Source organism: Chiloscyllium punctatum, chromosome 12 (genome assembly GCF_047496795.1).
Source record: "Chiloscyllium punctatum isolate Juve2018m chromosome 12, sChiPun1.3, whole genome shotgun sequence".
Lineage (NCBI taxonomy): Eukaryota > Metazoa > Chordata > Chondrichthyes > Orectolobiformes > Hemiscylliidae > Chiloscyllium > Chiloscyllium punctatum.
This window is the reverse complement of record NC_092750.1, coordinates 22134116-22155412: the sequence shown is the minus strand read 5'-3', so window position 1 is coordinate 22155412 and position 21297 is coordinate 22134116. Positions and strand designations below refer to the sequence as shown.

Genomic DNA, 21297 nt, shown 5'->3' with positions numbered 1-21297 from the left:
GCCTTTGGCATTGATCTTCAAATCATCATTGTCTACAGGAATAGTGCCTGAGGACTGGAGGATAGCAAATGTAGTTCCCTTGTTCAAAAAAGGGTAGTAGAGACAACCCTGGTAATTACAGACCAGTGAATCTCACTTCAGTTGTTGGTAAAGTGTTGGAAAAGGTTATAAGAGATAGGATTTATAACCAGCTAGAAATGACTAATCTGATCAGGGACAGTTAGCATGGTTTTGTGAAGGATAGGTCGTGCCGAACCATTCTTATTGACTTTTTTGACAAAGTGACAAACAGGTAGATGAGAGTAAATCGGTTGATGTGGTGTATATGGATTTCAGCAAGGCATTCGATAAGGTTCCCCACAGTAGACTATTATACAAAATGCGGAAGAATGGGATTGTGGGAATGGGATTGCAGTTTGGATCAGTAATTGGCTTGCTGAAAGAAAACAGGGTTGTAGTTGATGGAAAATGCTCAGTTACTAGCGGCGGACCGCAAGGGTCGGTGTTGGGTCCACTGCTGTTCGTCATTTTTATAAATGACCTGGATGAGGGCTTAGAAGGGTGGGTTGGTAAATTTGCTGATGACACGAAGGTCGGTGGAGTTGTTGATAGTGATGAAGGATGTAGTAGGTTGCAGAGAAACATAGATAGGATGCAGAGCTGGGCTGAGAGGTGGCAAATGGAGTTTAATGTGGACAAGTATGAGGTGATACACTTTGGATGGAGTAATCGGAATGCAAAGTACTGGGCTAATGGTAAGATTCTTGGGAGTGCAGATGAGCAGAGAGATCTCGGTGTCCATGTACACAGATCCCTGAAAGTTGCCACCCAGATTGACAGGGTTGTTAAGAAGGCATACAGTGTTTTGGCCTTTATTAATAGAGGGATTGAGTTCCGGAACCAGGAGGTTATGCTGCAGCTGTACAAAGCTCTGGTACAGCCACACTTGGAGTATTGTGTACAGTTCTGGTCACGGCATTATAAGAAGGATGTGGAAGCTTTGGAAAGGGTGCAGAGGAGATTTACTAGGATGTTGCCTGGTATGGAAGGAATGTCTTACGAGGAAAGGCTGAGGGCCTTGAGAGAGAGAGAGACGAAGGTTGAGAGGTGACTTAATAGAGACATACAAGATAATCAGAGGGTTAGATAGGGTGGACAGGGAGAGCCTTTTTCCAAGTATGGGAATGGCAAACATGAGGGGACACAACTTTATAGTGAGGGGAGATAGGTATAAGACGGATGTCAGAGGTAGTTTCTTTGCTCAGAGAGTAGTAAGGGTATGGAATGCTTTGCCTGCAACGGTAGTAGATTCACCAAGTTTAAGTGCATTTAAGTCGTCATTGGACAGGTATATGGACGTACATGGAATAGTGAAGGTGGGATGGGCTTCAGATTAGTATGACAGGGCGGCGCAACATCGAGGGCCGAAGGGCCTGTACTGTGCTGTAATGTTCTATGTTCTATGTTCTATGGGGTACTGCAATATGCAGATGGACTGGGTGAGTAATGTTGCAGGTGGATCCAAAGAAAGGGAATTCATGGAATGCTTACAGGATGGCTTGTGATGGAGCCTACAAGGGAGCAGGCTATCCTGGACTTAGTGCTATGTAATAAGCCAGACTTTATAAAATATCTTAAAGTAAGGAACACTTCGGAGGCAACGATCATAATATGGTTGAGTTCAGTCTGCAATGTGAAAGAGAGAAGGCAAAATCGGATGCAATGGTGTTACAGTTAAACAAAGATAATTACAGGGGCATGAGAGAGGGACTGACAAAAATCGACTGGAAGCAGTAGTGGGGAAGACAGTAGAGCAACAATGGCAGGGGTCTCTGGGTGTAATTGAGGACACAGTACAGAAGTTCATCCCAAAGAAGAGGAAGATTATCCGTGGGTGGGAGGAATTAGACAGCCATGGCTGACAAAGGAAGTCAGGAAATGTATCAAAGTAAAAGAGAGAGCCTATAAAGTGGCGAAGAGCACTGGAAAATCAGAAGATTGGGAAGGCTACAAAAACTAACAGAGGATAACAAAGATAGAAATAAGGAAGGAGAGGATCATATATGAAGGCAGGCTCGCCAGTAATATTAGGAATGAAAGCAAAAGTTTCTTTCAATACAAAAGAAACAAACGAGAGGCAAAAGTAGACATTGGGCTGCTCCTAATTGATGCTGGAAGGCTAGTAATGGGAGATAAGGAAATAGCTGAAGAACTTAATAAGTACTTTGTATCAGTCTTCACAGTGGAAGACATGAGTAATATCCCAAAAATTAGGAAAGGTCGGGGGGCAGAGTTGAGTATGGTAGCCATTACAAAAGAGAAAATGCTAGAAAAGCTAAAGATCTAAAAATAGATAAATCTCCTGGCCCGGATGGGCTACATCCTAGAGTTCTGAGGTAGGTGGCTGAGGAAATGGCGAAGGCATTAGTTGTGATCTTCCAAAAGTCACTGGAGTCAGGGAAAGTCCCAGATGATTGGAAAATTGCTATTGTAACCCCCTGTTTAAGAAAGGATCAAGACAAAAGATGGAAAACGATAGGCTGATTAGCCTAAACCTCGGTTGTTGGTAAAATTCTAGAATCCATCATTAAGGATGAGATTTCTAAATTCTTGGATGTGCAGGGTTGGATCAGAACAAGTCAGCAAGGATTTAATAAGGGAGCATCATGCCTGACAAACCTGTTAGAATTCTTTGAAGAGGGAACATGTAGGTTAGACCAGGGAAACTCAGTGGAAGTTACCTATTTAGACTTCGCAAAGGCCTTTGATCAGGTGCCTCACCGGTGGCTGCTGAGTAAGGTGAGGGCCCATAGTATTCAATGTGAGCTACTGGCATGGGTTGAGGATTGGCTGTCTGGCAGAAGTCAGAGAGTTGGGATAAAAGGCTCTTTTTCAGAATGGCAGCCAGTAACTAGTGCTGTCCCGCAGGGTTCAGAGTTGGATTGCAGTTGTTCACTTTATATATAAATGATCTGGTTGAAGGTACTGGGAGCATTCTGGTGAAGTTTGCTGATGATACGAAGTTAGGTGGACTAAGGAGGTGGTGAGGCTGCAGAAAGATTTAGAAAGTTTAGGAGAGTAGTCCAGGAAATGGCTGATGAAATTCAATATGAGCAAATGCCAGGTCTTACACTTTGGGAAAAAAGAATATAGGCATGGACAATTTTCTAAATGGTGAGAAAATTCATAAAGCCGAAGTACAAAGGGATCTGGGAGTGCTAGTCCAGGATTCTCTAAAAGTTAACTTGTAGGCTGATTCGGTGATTAAGAAAGTAAATGTAATGTTGTCATTTACCTCAAGAGTGGAATATAAAAGCAGCGATGTGCTTCTGAGTTGTTTTAAAGCTCTAGTTAGGCCCCATTTAGAATACTGTGTCTAATTTTGGGCCCCACACCTCAGGACGGACATACTAGCACTGACGCATGTCCAGTGGCAATTCACACGGATGATCCTTAGAGTGATATGCCTAGCATACGATGAACGGCTGAGGATCCTGGGATTGTATTCATTAGAGTTTAGAAGGTTGAGGGGAGATTTAATAAAAACTTACAAGATAATGCATGGCTTAGAAAGGGTGGTCGCTAGGAAGTTGTTTCCATTAGGCGGTGAGACGAGGACCCATGCGCACAGCCTTAGAATTAAAGGGGGTCACTTTAGAATGGAAATGAGGAGACATTTCTTCATCCAGAGAGTGATGGGCCCATGGAATTCATTGCTATGGAGTGCAGTGGAGGCCAGGACATTAAATGTCTTCAAGGCAGACATTGGTAAATTCTTGATCTCGTAAGGAATTAAGGGCTACGGAGAGAGTGCAGGTAGGTGTAGTTGAAATGCCCAACAGCCATGATTAAATGGAGGAGTGGACTTGATGGGCTGAATGGCCTTACATCCACTCCTATGTCTTATGATCTTATGGTCTCATCTGCCGGGTCTGTTGCTCTCAATGTGGTCTCCTCTACATTGTGGAGATGGGACATCAACTCGCAGAGTAGTTCAGGGAAAATCTCTGGGACACATACACCAAACAACCCCACTGCCCTGAGGCCAACCACTTCAACTCTCCCTCCCACTCCCCCAAGAACATACAAATCCTGGGCCTCCTCTATCACCAAATCAAAGCTACCTGGCAACTAGATGAAGAACGCCTCACCTTCCCCCTCATGACCCTACAACCACATGGCATCAACATTGACTTCACCAGTTTTCAAACCTTCCCCATCCCCACCTCATTCCAGATCAAATTTGGCACCACCCTCTTGACCTGTCCTACCTGTCCATCTTCCTTCTCACTTATCACAATTAACCCACACCAAATCCACCTATCGCCTTCCCAGCTACATTCCCCCAACTCCACACACCCATTCATCTCTCAGCCCCTTCCCACTTCACATTTCTGATGAAGGGCTTATGCCCAAAACATCAACTCTCCTGTTCTTCAGATGCTGGCTGACCTGCTGTGCTTTTCCAGTGCTTCACTTTTCGACTTTTCCTTCCTTGGTGTCTGTGCTAATCATTAAGGCAAGGTACAAGTCATATCCTCAAATATCTGACTAAAGGGGCAAAGCATCCAAAGGCAAGACAAGGCATGGATTCTGTGAGCATCGGGTAGGGTCATAGTGAGTGATTGCTACAGCAGCAAGTGAAATGCCCTGAGATGTAGTCTGCTCCAGTCCATAAGCTGAGTGTGTGTCTCTGAGTGCACAGTGTCCTTGCTGCAGCATTACAATGATGGCTACCAGTGTCCTGTAAGTGCTTTGGAGATGTGCCATGAGTGTTCTTAGAGGATGGCACAAGTTGGATGGATGTGGGGCATGTGTGGCTGATACCCATGGTGCATTGCCTGAGTTGTTGGTGTCCTATATCCAACATGGAGGTCCTTTCAAGTAAGCAACCAGCTGGATTTGCCAGGTACCTAACTTCCATATTGAGAATTTTTGACATCTAGCCTATTTTCTAAGATTGGAAGCTGAATAGTAATGAGGTGAGTTGGTCTGTGAACAAGGCGTTCAACAAGTAATAATCCAGTGAACTGGAAACTTGTTGCTGCCAAGCAAGGAGCTTATTGTGCTACTTGTCAAAAGCATAGAAGATGGACCAGGATACTCCTGACATCGAATGACTCCTGGCCCCATCCAATACTCACAAATATCTCACCATAGTTCACTTCATTCACATCCTCTGAGATTCTGCCAGCATTTTTTTCCATATCTGTTCCCATTCTGTTTTCAGAATCAATTATTTTAGCACAATATCATCATCTTGGCCAACTGGTCCTTTCTTCCCCTTTTTCACCAACACCATTACACTTTCAATTTCAAGCTCCTTCCAATACTGGTAATTTCCATCCATTCAACTTATCCTCCATCTCTTCGAAAGAATAAATTACCCATACTGAAAACTCCTTCAATCATGCAACCAATTACAATTCCGAAAAGTCATCACCCTGTAACTTGGACTTGGGTAAAGCTGTAAATGATGCACCTTCCTCCATCTCCTGCTCAAATTAGAGTTTAATCTTCCACTGGAATTCTCAATTCCATATCAGTCCACTGACATAATTTTTTTCTCTAACTTTCTGGCTCAGGAATGCATTCCTTCTGCATCTCCTGTTAATGAAGCTACTATACGAATGAAGGAAGGTGTTGCCCAAGTACCAACAGAACATTACCTGCCCCACCAGGGGCCCGAACATTTTTGACCACTGCTACATCACTGTGAAAGATGCCTACTGCTCCATCCCCCGCCGGAACTCTGACCATGATGCCGTGTTTCTTCTCCCAGCTTACAGGCAAAACCTCAAGCAGGAGACCCCCCTCGCGGATACAGGCCCAGTGCTGGTTGGAAGAGGCAGAGGATCAACTCCAGTGCTGTGTGGAATCGGCTGATTGGGCCAAGTTCAAACAGTCCGCAGGTACCTTGGACAAGTCCGCCACCACCATCACAGACTTTATCAGCAAGTGTGTGGAGGACTGCACTGAAGAAGTCAATCCGGGTGTTCCCCAATAGGAAACCCTGGATGAATCAGGATATACAAAATCTGCTAAAAACCAGGCATGAGGTCTTTAGATCAGGAAACCCACTCAAATATAAAGAATACAAGTATGACCTTTGCAGAACCATTAAGACAGCCAATGACCAAGACCGATCCAAACTAGAGACCCAGACAGACACCCAGCGACTAAGGCAAGGACTGAATGACATCACAGGTTTTAAAAAGAGAGAGTGCAAGATAGCAGACAATGACATATCCCTCCCAGATAGTCTCAATGCCTTCTATGCTTGCTTTGCATAGAATTTTGATGGAGAGCTAACACCTATTCTGACAAGTCCTGACAAACCTATCCCAACAGTCACTGCATCAGAGGTCAGATCAGTTTTCCTTCATGTGAATCCAAGGAAAACGATGGGACCATACGGACTACTAGGCCGTGCACTCAGAACATGCACAGATCAACTGGCAGAGGTCCTCTTGGACATCTTCAACCTCTCCCTGCCTGTTTCAAGACGGCCAACATCATCCCTGCACCTAAGAAGGTTAATGCAGCAGGTCTCAATCTCTACCGCCCAGTGGCCCTAACTTCAGCGGTCATGAAGTGCTTTGAAAGGCTGGTCATGGCATTAATCAACTCCAGCCTCCCCACTACGCTTGGCCCACTTCAATTTGCCTATTGAACCAACAGATCCGCATCAGATGCCATATCACTTGCCCTTCACTCCTCCCTAGAACATCTTGACGCCAAGAACAGCTACGTAAGAATCCTACTGATGGACTACAGTTGAGCCTTCAACAATATTATCCCCTCGAGACTGAGTACTAAACTTGGAGATCTCAGACTAAGCCCCACTCTCTGCAACTGGATCCTCAGTTTCCTGACCCACAGGCCACATTAATAAAGATTGGGGACAATATTTCATCCTCACTAACACTCAACACTGGAGCCCCCCAGGGATGTGCACTCAGCCCCCTACTGTACTCACTGTATCCCCATGCATGCGTCATCAAACACCAGACTAATGCTATTTACAAGTTCACTGATAACACCACTATAGTCGGTTGAATCTCAGATGGCGACAAACCAGACTACAGACAGGAGGTGGAAAACCTGGAAAAATGGTGCACTGAGAACAAGCTAGCTTTCAATGCCGGCAAAACCAAGGAACTCATTATTGACTTTCAGCAGAATGTTACTCATACCCCCCACACACATTAACAGCACAGAAGTGGGATGAGTGGAGAGTGTCAAGCTCCTGGGAGTGGTCATCCCTAACAAGCTTTCTTGGACTCTTCATGTGGACGCACTGGTTACAAAGGCCCAACAACATCTCTTCTTCCTCAGGCAGCTGAGGAAATTTGACGTGACAGCGAATACCTTTGCCAACCTTTATAGGTGCGCCATGAAGAGCATTCTGTCTGGACGTATCATTATCTGGTATGGCAACTGAACCATTCAAGATCGGAGATGGTTACAGAGAGTGGTGAACTCAGCCCAGACAATCACAATGGCCAACTTCCCATCTATAGAATCCATCTACCAGGCCCTCTGTCAAGGAAAGGTCCATCCCACCCTGCCAATGCTTTTCTACAACCTCTACCATTGGGGAAAAGGTACAGAGACCTGAACACATGCACTAGTTGGTTTTGTAACAGTTTCCACCCTACTGTTGTTAGAATACTGAATGGACTCTCAAACTCTTAACATTTGCTTTTGCTGCTGTTTACCTATTATTTACTTATGTATGCTACTTAACTCTGTGATCTGCCTGTATAGCCCACAAGACAAAGCTTTTCACTGTGCCTCGGTACACGTGACAATAAATTCAATTCAATTCACCTAATCCCTTAGACCAAACGTAGTGGCAGTCTCTGAAATCATGGCTGTTGTCACATCTTTATAAGTTGACAGAGAGTTCCTTAAATTTGTAAAGCAGTTTTGAAAGCAACTTAAAAATACGATTAAGATTTGTTTTGAAAATCTTACTCAGTCCACGAAATGAAGAATGAGAAAGGCCAGGAAAACCGAGGATGCCCCGACGATTGGAAGGACTGAGTACAGGACGTTTTAGATACACAAGTGAATCTGAAAAAAGAAATATAAACATACACCAATTTATATTACTTTGTCAAAAAAACTATGTTTACCATGTATCCACAGAATGTTGTTGGACATTTAAAATTTCGCGACATTTTAAAGGAATTACATGATTGGTAAACATTATATTCAAAATTGAATTATTAGCTGCGTATAGTTCAGTGAGTTGGAATGAGAAAGTTTGATTCATCGGTTTTTCAGTAAGTTTTGGTTGAAGGGCATTCCACCTATAAAGTGTCATATTTCAGAGCTTAGTATTTATATGAGATGAGAAAAAACAAATGTGGTTTCAACTTAGTGTTCGCTGACTTTTAAACCAAATATCTGATTGATTAGCTGTTAATGAACTGAGATGGTTCTCATGGTGAGTCACAAATGGTAAAAATGAACAAGCAGCATTTATCCTTTAGTATTCATAACCAGGAAATATCACAAAATGGACGGATCAAATTTCTAAGCTATTTTCTTAATTAGGTCGGGAAAATAAATATATATAGCTAGCAATTTAATATATAACTGGATAGTAGCAGTCGTCATGTACCACCAGAGGACCATAGACTGCTGTCTCATTACAGAGTGACAACTGGTGGTGAGTTTAACCTGAGGGTCATCACACCTCAGGCAAGGAGAAAGTGTGAGAAGGCAAGATCTTCATGGTGAATCCACATTCTTGGTGTCACACTGCATTGCAAACCATCTGTCTAGACATCTGTGCTAATTGACCTCCATATCAGAAGATACGTTAGAATTATATAATTCTTTAGAAGAGTAACTAAACTCACACAAACTGTCTCCAAAAGCTTTCATTGATAATAAGGCACTCCTATAGTTTCCAAGGCAACCTTCTTCCCAATACTAACCATTTCTGCCCATCCAAACCACCTCTTCATCTATCTTAAGTTAAGTGACAGACTACTCACGGGGATAAAACTCCTTCTGTCATGTAAGTAATTGCAATACCGATGAGGTATCAGACAAATCGGCCTTCTGGGAATGGGTAAACAATGTGCATCTCTCCATTCCTGCTCACATACTGGTTTATGCTTCCTTTGGATTTATCGTTCTGGATTTTTTTCATGCAGCTTGCCATTCTGCCCTTTTTATGAACAAAAGAAAGGAACTCTGCATTTCTGACAGGAGGTTCCACACGGGGTTCTGTCCGAAATGTGAAGTGGAAATTCCATACTGACAGTTCTGTTGTAGTGCAGAGGTGACAGGGGAAGACAGACCATAGCTCCTTTCCACAGTATTTTGATATGTAAAAGTCCTGACAGTAACTTTGACAGTTGCTGTAAGTACATTAAGTATGAAGTTAGGGTGCGAGGGAGAATAAGATGCCAGGTGGGTATGGTTCATGGTAAGTAGGATGCCAGCGAGGTAAATTGCCAAAGTGCCGGCCCTAGAACTCATTGACAGCCTCATGAATGCTAAAATTGATGATGATGACATCATGGTTTCATTTGATGTCACAGCCCTATTCATCTCCATTGACATACCACTAGCCAAGGAAACAATTGCCTTACTGCTAGAGGATCCAGTGATAATGACTCCTAGCAATACCATCAGCACAGACAACATGCTCAAGCTACTAGACTTATCTCTCTGCACACACTTTGTCTTGAACAACCAGATGTACCATCAATGGTGCACTGACAGGCTCTCTGATCTCAGGACTAATAGCAGAAGCAATCATGCAAAGACTTGAAAACACAACTTTCCCTTGATCCAACCAAAACTATAGATGTATTATGTGGATGACACATTTGTTATCATCAAGTGTACAAGGCTCAAGGAAAGACACCATCGCATTAACAGTATACAACCACCAACTCCCATTCCCAGATGGCACGATAGAACAGTTGACCAATGGTTGGAATTTACAACCAAAGTATACAGGAAACCCACCCACACAGACCAGATCCTCAATCACAATAGTAACCACCCCAATGTCCACCAACAGAGCTGTGTCAGGACACTACTCAAAAGAGCTTTGACACACTGCAAAACATCAGAACTGCGCAAGGAAGAGGAAGAATGCTTACACAAGGTCTGTGCTAACAACAGATACCCCATCAACTTATTCAACCAATGCCTGCCCAACAGGCAATGCCAAAAAGACACTGTATCTACCGATCTGCTGGCCACCTTGTCCTGTGTGAAAAACATGTCAGAATTAACTACCAGGCTGTTACAACCACGATGTATTATGGTAACACACCAAACAATAGCCACACTACGGCAACTACTTACCAGGACAAAGGACCCAATACCCATGTAGGACCAATATGCTATCCAAAATTCCTTGCAAAATAACTGAAACAAGCATTATATCAGACAAACAGGAAGAAAACTAGCCAACCGACTTCACAAACACCAATTGGCAATTAAATGACATCATCCACCCTCCCTCATCTCCATACACACAGACTAAGAGGGCCATCAATTCGACCATGAAAAAGTAACCATTCTAGTACAAGCCAACCAGATACATACTAGAAAGTTCTTGGAAGCCTGGTTTTCAACAAAAAGTGCCATCCACAAACACATTGAGATAGACCCAGTGTACAAACTGCTGCAGAGAGGACATGGAGGTGACAATCACCCCAACAGACCAGACACACATAAAAACCAAACGGGACAGAACAACAGTGCTTCATGGAAGTAATACTGATGATGTTACCCAGCATGGTAATGAACTGCCTGCATGATAACCCAGCAGCTCAGTGAGTTAACCACAGCCCAAGTTATAGACCATTGCAAAAACCTTAAAGATCAAACATCAATTATCAAGCCTCTGTTGCATCAAACTAAAGAAAACACTAAGCTTCACAATGACTAACATATCCACCCTCTCCTCCCTGATCTATCACCTTCATCCCCGCCCCCACTCACCCATTGTACTCTATGCTACTTTCTCCTCACCCCCACCCTCCTCTAGCTTATCTCTCCACGCTTCAGGCTCTCTGCCTTTATTCCTGATGAAGGGCTTTTGCCCGCAACGTCGATTTCGCTGCTCCTTGGATGCTGCCTGAACTGCTGTGCCCTTCCAGCACCACTAATCCAGAATCTGGTTTCCAGCATCCGCAGTCACTGTTTTACCATATACAAACATATGCCTGCCAAAACACTTGTTACATTTCTGGGAGATGCCGCATGTTAATGGGAAAGTCTCCAAGTCACTCCCAGCTCTACAGCAAAGGTTCAGCTCTTCTATCATGTCAGGTCAAAACTTGAAGCGCACCTCAACAATTATTTGACTCATTTGTATAAAAGCTGAGTAATCTCTCAAAAACATGTCGAAATATGATTCATCTCATTTAAAAGGTTTAAAAGCACTCATTGCTTTATATATCACACAGCCCCATAAAGTCTTTCTGGTATTTCCATTATGTCCAAAAATCTGTATCTAGTAGGGCTTGGAGGGCCGAATGGCCTGTTCCTGTGCTGAATTTCTTTTCTGTTCTTTTGTTCTAGTAGGTATTGATAGCTGGAATCAACTTAGCAGCATTTCTAAAGGATTATGTGATATGTAAACTTATCCATTAAATTAAAAATTTAATTATTAGATGCATATAATTCCTTGCTTCCGAGTGAAACATGAGGCATACAAAACAAGTGCTTATGTTTGTTTCCATGGCTACTTTTTTCCTGCAAAAGGTCACCAGTCAGCTATCAGAATTTATCTTGAGGGGTGCCACTCTGCATCAAGCACAGTCGACTAGAACATTCTCCCATTTTCACTACTTGCTAAAGATGTACTGGAAGAATTCACAATCAACAAACATAGTCAGTCCTACTTTAAATGCAGATTTCATGGACCAAGTTGCAAAGTGGGAATTGAACCTGAAAATTCTGGCTCAGAGGCAGAGACATTTCCACTATGCCACAATTAAATATGGCTCAGTAGGTGGGGGAAAACAAACTGAAAAAATAATTTGAGCATTTTGATTGATTTTGTCATACCTCTTGGGATAAGGGTGACATGTGTGACATATTCAGGTTGTGACATCTGTCTGGGGCAGAAAAGGTCGTGTTGATGAACAACTTGAGGACATGGCTAATTAAACTAATCAAACATCTACCTGATTAAATGTAAATTAATTTAAATGGTTCAAAGAACAAAGAAAATTACAGCACACGAACAAGCCCTTCGGCTTCCAAGCCTGCGCTGATCCAGATTCTATATCTAAACCTGTCGCCTATTTTCTAAGGATCTGTATCCCTTTGCTCTCTGCCCATTCATGTATCTGTCTAGACACATCCTAAATGATGCTATCATGCTTGCCTCTAACACCTCCACTGGCAACGCGTTCCAGGCACCCACCACCTTCTGTATAAAGAACTTTCCATGCATATCTCCTTTAAACTTTTCCATTCTCACCTTGAACTCATGACTCTTAGTAATTGAATCCCCCACTCTGGGGAACAAAGCTTCTTGCTATTCACCCTGTCTATACCTCTCATGATTTTGTGGACCTCAATCAGGTCCCCCCTTACCTCCGTCTTTCTCATGAAAATAGTCCTAATTTACTCAACCTCTCTTCATTGTTAGTGCCTTCCATACCAGGCAGCATCCTGATGAACCTCCTCTGCACCCTCACCAAAGCATCACATCCTTTTGGTAATATAGCAACCAGAACTGTATAGTGCATTCAAAATGTGGCCAGACCAAAGACTTGTACAACTGTAACGTGACCTGCCAACTCTTGTACTCAATATCCCGTCCAATGAAGGAAAGCATGCCGTATGCTTTCTTGACCGCTCTATTGGCCTGCGTTGCCACCTTCAGGGTACAATGAGCCCGAACATCCAGATCTCTCTGTACATCAATTTTCCCCAGGGCTTTTCCATTTACTGTACAGTTTGCTCTTGAATTGGATCTTCCAAAATACATCACCTCTCATTCGCCCGGATTGAACTCCCTCTACCATTTCTCCGCCCAATTCTCCAATCTATCTATACTCTGCAGTATTATCTGACAATCCCCTTCACTATCTGCTACTCCACCAATCTGCAAACTTGCTAATCAGACCACCTATACCTTTCTCCAGATCATTTATGTATATCACAAACATCAGTGGTCCTAGCATGGATCCCTGTGGAACACCATTGGTCACAATTCTCCATTTTGAGAAAGTCCCTTTCACTAAGTCTCCTGTTGCCCAGTCAGTTCTTTATCCAACGAGCTGGAACACCATGGACCCCATGTGACTTCACTTTCTCTGTCAGCCTACCAAGGGGAACCTTATCAAATGCCTTACTGAAGTTCATGTATAAGGCATCTAAGCCCTTCCCTCATCAAACAATTTGTCACTTCCTCAAAGAAGACATGACCTTCCTGGCTCAAAACCATGTTGCCTATCACTAAATAGCTCATTTTCTTCCAAATGGGAATAGATCCTATCCCTCACAATCTTCCTCAGCAGCTTCTGTATCACTGACTGGACAGGAGAAAGGCTATGTATTCCCAAGTCAGGATGGTGAGTAACTTGGGGAGCTTGTAGCTGATAGCACTCCCATGTATCTGCTAACCTTATCCTTCTCGATAGAAGAGGTCTTGGGTTGGAAGATGCTGCGTAAGGAACTTTGGTGAATTTCTTCAGTACACCTTGTAGATTTGTTGGTTTGATTTATTGTTGTCACATGCACCAACAGATCACGATTAACATTTGAGAGGTCCATTCAAAAGTCTGATAACAACGGGGAAGAGCTGTTCTCGAATCTGTTTGTACATGTACTCGAATGTTTATATCTTGCGCCTGACAGAAGAGGGTGGAAGACAATATAACAAAGAGGGGTCTTTGCTTATGTTAGTTGCTTTCCTGAGGTGTCGGCAAGTATAAATGGAGTCAATGGATGGAAGGCTGGTTTGCATAATGGACTGAGCTGTGCTCATGACTGTGTCGTTTCTTGCGGCCTTATAATGTAACCAGCTGGAATGGTAAAAACTGTAAGAGTTTTTGTGGACATGCCAAATTTCCTTAGCATCCAGAGAAAGAAGAGACATTGTTGTGCTTTCTTGACCGGCACATCGATGTGGGTGGACTAGGACCTCCACCTCAGCACCATTGATGCTGACAGGGGTGTGTTCTCTACTCCACTTCCTGAAGTTAATGACCAGCTCCTTAGTTTTGCTGACGTTGATGGAGACGTCTTTACACCATGCTGCGAGACACTCAATCTCTTTCCTGTATTCTGCATTCTCATAATTGTTTGAGATCTGACCTACAACTGTGTTATCGTCAGCTAACTTGTTGTAAGTGGAGCGGGGCAGAAAATTGGCCACATAGTCCTAAGTGTATAAAGAGTATAATTGGGGCACCGATGTTGAGGTTTATGGTGGAAGAGCTGTTGTTGCCTATTCTTACTGATTATGGTATATAGGTCAGCAAGTTACAGAGGGGCAAACCAAGACCTAGGTCACTGAGTTTAGAGATGAGCTTTTTGTTTCTTAGATGCACTGCTGCTACTGAATGTCAGTAGTACAGGGAGTGAATATTTGTGGGTGCAGTGCCAATCAAAAGGCTGCTTTGTCCTGGATGGTGTCAAGATTCTTGAGTGGTTTTTGAAGCTGCACCCAATCAGTCTAGTGGGAAGTATTCCTTCATCCTCCTGAATTGTGCTGTCTGGATGGTGGACAAGCTTAGGGGAGTCAGGAGGTGAATTATTTGCTGGAGAGCAATTTATTCTTCATCATTCCTAAAGTAACATACCAATCCCAAATGATTCACCATCTTTCATGAAATCAATTACAATTCCCATTACACAATAAAAACTTCTGTGAATGTGCAGATACGCTTTACATTTCTTTTTCACATTCCATCGTGCTTCTGCTGGACTTCTCATTTTGTTTCATTGGCATACATTATTCCTCAGCCATTGTGGTTTTGGCAACTATTTTATCTCCTGTTAATAGCACTTCTAGTTGCAATCCTTTCTGTATTTGATAAATAAGGTGGAAATTGCTTAAAATCATAGCTTTCTTCACGTATTTGTATGTGACACAATATCTCCTACACTGTTATATCAGTTTACCACATCTCACACAAACTTCTCTAAATAAGATTAATATTCTTTTAAAAAATCTTACGTGTATGAGATCTTCCAGCAGTTTGAGTTCTAAATGCTAATGGCTCCTCATTATCTGAAATGATAAGGGATTAAGTAAAATTACAGCACACGGAACAGATGATAATATATTAGCATGGTCCAAGAATTAGTCAATAGGAAACAAGAAGTGGGAATAAGTGAGTCTTTTCTTAAGTAGGCTGTAACTGTGGCATATTGCAAAGATCAGTGCTTGGGCCCAAGTTATTCACAATATATATATAAATGACCTGAATGAGGGAAACAAATGTTACTTTTGCAAGTTTGCTGACCACACAAAACTGTGCGCAGTTGTGAGGAGGAGACAGTGGTTAACATTGCTGCCCCACAGCGCCAAGGGCCTGGGTTCGGTTCCAGCCTTGGGCAACAGCCTGTGTAGAGTTTACACATTCTCCCCGGGTCTCTGTGGGCTTCCTCTGGGGGCTGTGGTTTCCCCCCACAGTCTAAAGCTATTCAGGTTAGGTGACTTGGCCATGTTAAATTTCCCATAGTGTCAAAGGATTTGCAGGCTCGGCGGATTAGCCATGGGAAATGCAGGCTTACTGGGGTAGGGTCGGGAGGTGGGTCTGGATGGGATGCTAATTGGGAAGTTCGGTGTGGACTTGATGAGCTGAATGGCCAGTCGCCATACTGTGGGGATTCTATGATTTTGTGAGACAAGTAAGCTTTAAGGTGATTCAGACCAATTGAGTGTTTGGGCGATGACATGATAGCAGCAGTACAATGTAGCTAAATGTGAAGTTACACGATACAGTGTGAAAAACAGAAGGGATGATTATTATTAAAATGGTGATATTTTGGGAATTGGGGATGTACAAAGTGATCTGGATGTCCTTGTGCCAAGTACCCTGGCGCAGCCATGATGTCGGAGAATTCTTATGTTCTTGCTGTATTTCAAGGCCTAGATGCCTTTCAAGGATGGTACTATGATTATTCTATTACACAATCCCCAACTGTTGCTGAGCAATGCAGCCCATTCGTTAACTAGAGCCATCATGGACCAGGCAATAGGACTGGCTTTGGATGAGGTCTGATGCTTGGATCAGTTTACGGGACGATGGCTTGCCATGTTCACATTCTGTGCTCTGGTGGAGCAGGCAAAGAGGGGATTTGAAAAGCAGGGAGAGCTGCAGCAGTCTTCCAAAGAGGTGGGCTACAGTGGTGCAGTGTCCAGTACAACTAACTAGAGAGGACTTAATTGACAACTGGATTTCAATATATATGAGTTGGGTGCAGTAATCAGTCATTGACTATAAATTTGTTGTTGACCAAAAGCTGATACCAGAAGCAAATGCAACTTCGCTTTGCATTTGCTGCTGTTGGATGAAAGTGAATATCTTTAGCTGTTGGAAGGTTTTCCAGCATGTGACATTCCCATATTGAACAATGGGAAAAGGTGATGCTTTGCTGGGCATTAGGTTAGCAGTAGTTAAATTGGGATGATGCTAAGAATGGAAAACCTGTGTCACTGCAGTTACTATGACAGTGAATCAGAGGGGTGATGATTTAAATAAACAGTACATTTATAAATGTGTATTTGCATTTGCTATAAAGTGTCACTTGGACCATATTTGTGACCTCAAGAGTGCTTCTTATTCGTTCTCCTCCTACCACTTGCACAGTGAAAGGATGTTCCTGTTTGGCAGTGCTTGGCCTGGCTTTAAAAGTGGTGCCAATACTTGGAATCCTGGAAACTCTTAGCAGTGGCAATTACTGCCACTATTGCTGAGCACATGATAGCACAATTAGGATGTCAAAGAGGTATAGTACATAGCTCATGAGGCAAGCTGCAGAGGATACCACGAGATAATTCAGTAGTGCTCACAGAAAGAAACCCTTCTTGAAAATCCTGAAACTGAGACTGTGCTGATTTTTGATAAAGTTCAGCCCTAATTCTATTCAACATAGAAACCATAGACTATAAATTGCCACTGGAAGTCTCTGTTCTACCACCTAACTTATAGTAGACGAATAGACGAACCCTGCAGATATTCACCACTTTACAGTCCTTGGTAAGCATATACTATCAGGCATGGAGGTAGTTGTCGAGAGAGAAAATCATGGTTTTCTAAGAAGTTAAAGCTCTTGTCAAGAGGAAGAGGAAGGCTTATGTGAGGATGAGGCGTTGAGGCTCATTTAGGGGACTTGAGAGTTATAAGTTATCCAGAAAAGATCTAAAGAGGGCTAAGAAGAGCCAGGAGGGGACATGAAAAGTTGTTGGAAGATAGGATCAAGGAAAACCCTAAGGCCTTCTATAAGTATATCAGGAATAAAAGAATGACTAGAGCAAGATTAGGGCCAAACAAAGATAGTATTGGAAAGTTGTGTGTGGAATCTGAGGACATAGGAGAAGTGCTCAATGAATACTTTTCATCAGTATTCACATTGGAAAAGGGCAATGTTAGTGAGAATACGGAGAAACAGGCTACAAGTTTAGATGGGATTGAGGTTAACAAAGAGGAGGTTTTAGCAATTTTGGAAGATCTGAAAATAGATAAGATCCCAGGGCTGGATGGGATTTATCCTTGGATTCTCTGGGAAGTCTGGGAGGAGATTGCAGAGCCTTTGGCTTTGACCTTTAGATTAGATTACTTACAGTGTGGAAACAGGCCCTTCGGCCCAACAAGTCCACATCGACCCGCCGAAGCGCAACCCACCCAAACCCATTCCCGTACATTTACCCCTTCACCTAACACTACGGGCAATTTAGCATGGCCAATTCACCTAACCTGCACATTTTTGGACTGTGGGAGGAAACCCACACAGGCACGGAAAGAATGTGTAAACTCCACACAGTCAGTCACCTGAGGCGGGAATTGAACCTGGGTCTCTGGCGCTGTGAGGCAGCAGTGCTAACCACTGTGCCACCGTGCTGCCCGTGTCATCATTTTTAACAGGAGTAGTGGCAGAAGACTAGAGGATAGCAAATGTTGTTCCCTTGTTTAAGAAGGAGAGTTGGGACAATTCTGGTAATTACAGGCCAGTGAGCCTTACTTTGGTTGTGGTTAAGGTGTTGGTAAAGGTTATAAGAGATAGGATTTATAATAATCTGGAAAGGAATAATTTGATTAGGGATAGTCAACATGGTTTTGACTTCTTCGAGAAGGTGACAAAACAGGTGGATGAAGGTAAGGCAGTTGATGTGGTGTATATGGATTTCAGTAAGGCATTTGACAAGGTTCCATATGGTAGGCTATTGCACAAAATAAGGAGTTTCGGGATTGAAGGAGATTTAGCAGTTTGGATCAGAAATTGGCTAGCTGAAAGCAGACTGAGGGTGGTGGTTGATGGGAAATGTTCATCCTGGAGCTCAGTTACCAGTGGTGTGCTGCAAGGATCTGTTTTGGGGCCACTGCTGTTTGTCATTTTTATAAATGATCTGGAGGTGGGCATAGAAGGATGGGTTAGTAAATTTGCAGATGACACTAAGGTAGGCAGAGTTATGGATAGTGTTGAAGAATGTTATGGGTTACAGAGGGACATAAATAAGATGCAGAGCTGGGCTAAGAAGTGGCAAATGGACTTTAATGCAAAAAAGTGCGAGGTAGTTTACTTCAGAAGAAGTAACAGGAATGCAGAGTATGGTAAAATTCTTGGCAGTATGGATGAACAGAGAGGGAAGGTCTTACAAGGAAAGTTTGAGGGAAATCCAGGCTGTTTTCATTGAAGAGAAGAAGGTTGAAAGGTGACTTAATTGAGCCGTATAAGATAATCAGAGGGTTAGATGGGGTGGACATTGAGAGCCTTTTTCCTCCAATGGTGAAGGCTAACATGAAAGGACATTGCTTTAAATTGAGGAATTATAGGTTTAGGAGAAATATTAGAGGTAGTTTCTTTACACAGGGAGTAGTAGGGGCATGGAATGGCTGACTGCAACAGTAATAGACTCGCTGACATTAAGGGCATTTAATCAGGCATTGGACAGACGTATGGATAATGATGGAATCGTGCAGGTTAGATGGGCATCAGATTAACTTTGCAGGTCGGCGCAACATTGAGGGCCGAGGGGCCTGTACTACACTATAAAGTTCTATGTTCTACGTTCTATGTACAGTAAAAATTGTGTCAATTGTGACTCATCTGTTTGGAAGTTCACAGATCGACATCTCATTCTAAAGTTTTGAGAATAGAAATCTCATGTGGCACGGTGGATCAATGCCAGGGAACTGGGTTCATTTCTAGGCTCAGACAACTGTCTATGTGGAGTTTGTACATTCTCCCTGAGACTGTGTGAGTTTCTTCTGGGTACTCCAGTTTCCTCCCTTAGTCAAAAGATGTGCAGGTTATTTGGATTAGCCATGGGAAATGCAAGGTTATGGGGATTGAGCGGGATGTTCTTTGGAGGGCCAGTGCAGACTTGATGGACTGAATAGCCTGCTCTCACACTGTTGGGATTCTATGATTGGTTTTCACTGCACCCCAGTACTGAGGGTGTTCGGTACTGCCAAAGGTTGCTCTATTTTGAATGAAACATTAAATCAAGGACATACATGGGAACAGAATATGTAGTTTTTTTAAAATTGAGCTCACACACATAGCTGACTAATATATATGGTGCATGTCAATTGCAAAATCAAGATATAGTCAATGTTAATTTTATCCAACCATCATCATCTTCTGTTGGTTTGTCAGCAACAAATGTGCCATTCTCATTTTTCTCTGGTTTTGTGACCACCATTGACGTTAATGGTGTTACAAAGCTGTACTTGAGTGACAGTTCCAGGATTCTGTTGGTTAGGTTTCCCTTTTCATTTGGTTCTGCAGAAATCCTGAATGAAACAATTAATACCCTGTATTAAATAATTTTATTACATATTGCAATCCAGTTCAGTAAATACTTCTGCTGCCATTTATACAAATGTTCTGTCAATCATTTTAATGGTTTAAGTGATTTTTGTCCTTATGTGATCTAAATGGAAGATTAAATTATAATGATTACAGGCTGCTTTGCAACAGTGACAGCTCCTGCTGGGAAGGATAGCATGGCATTGATAACCAAAACATTAACATATCTTTGATATTAATCATGATATTTATCAACTGCATTTGTATATAAACTACAAATGTAAAATTTCCATTTCAGAGACAAAAAGCTTTTGTTATTTTACCGTTCCTCTAAAAGCTGTTGTATGGTCAAATAAGCCCACAGTCGCTCAGTGAAGTCACCAAAAATGTATTGCTGCTGCGCAGTAACATTTTCAACTTCTGATACCTGCACTTCCGCTTTTAGAGTTAAGTTTTCATTAGCCTGTTGGAGAATTAAAGTGTTAGGTTGAACCTGATAGTAAAATGCTTGGTAAAGTATATTACATTTTGATCTTTGTTACATGACATAATTCATAATTTACAGCTAATTACACAATTGCAATAATTTGTTATATTATTATTACATGTTAGACACAACTATTTCTATCAACTGAAAACTAAAAACTGATAGGATTCTTGATATATATGATGTAAGCAGATAGGGCAGAAATGTATGGCTTCTCCTGCTTCTCCCACCCCAAACCCAGAAGGAAATTCAGAAATCAGCTAACAAATCTGAAAGAAACCTGCTCCTCAGCAACAATATGTTGTGGGCAGTGTTGTGGTACTTCTGCTCCTCAGTGGAAGGAATTCTTGCCTTTTTGAGTTGATGACCAATCTGACTGTAGGCCCACCAGGAAGGCCTGATGGAAGCCCAGACCCAGATAAGTCAGGGCCATTGTCTAGTCCGGGTTTGGCCTACTTGAACAGAGGCTGGGTTTAATGACCATGCAGAGAGAAAGGAATAGGTTATCTCTTCTGGATGAGTACCTGAATGTACAAATGGCACCCTTCTCAAGATAATGTCCACTTACTTATCATCCTTTAAAATCTCTTTAAATACAGGCTTATTTATACATCATGAGGTGCATAACATTGGGTTCAACTATGGTTTTATCAAGCTCAATTGCATCTTATTTATTTGAATACACATGTTGCAATTTTGGCACCCATTTACCCTACGTACGATAGGGTGAGATTGGGTGAGAAGGTTGAGGGTTGGGCACCTGCCCTATTTTATACAGTCTAACACCAGAAACACAGACCAGCAGAGCATATAACTTTTAGCCCTTA

General features: G+C 42.5%; 1 protein-coding gene across 4 annotated transcripts in view; it reads right to left on the bottom strand.

The window, feature by feature from the left end:
- LOC140483683 (inter-alpha-trypsin inhibitor heavy chain H3-like) overlaps positions 1 to 21297 on the bottom strand; it is a 94258-nt gene that overhangs the window by 41823 nt on the left and 31138 nt on the right. For 3 of the 4 annotated variants that reach the window (XM_072582056.1, XM_072582057.1, XM_072582059.1), the window contains 4 exons: positions 20307 to 20446; positions 19804 to 19967; positions 15182 to 15235; positions 7981 to 8079 (listed from right to left, as the gene is read on the bottom strand). In XM_072582056.1, the coding sequence (XP_072438157.1) occupies positions 7981 to 8079; positions 15182 to 15235; positions 19804 to 19967; positions 20307 to 20446 (457 nt within the window). Of the gene's footprint in view, positions 1 to 7980; positions 8080 to 15181; positions 15237 to 19803; positions 19968 to 20306; positions 20447 to 21297 lie in introns of all 4 variants that reach the window. The other variant, XM_072582058.1, reaches the window with a different exon arrangement.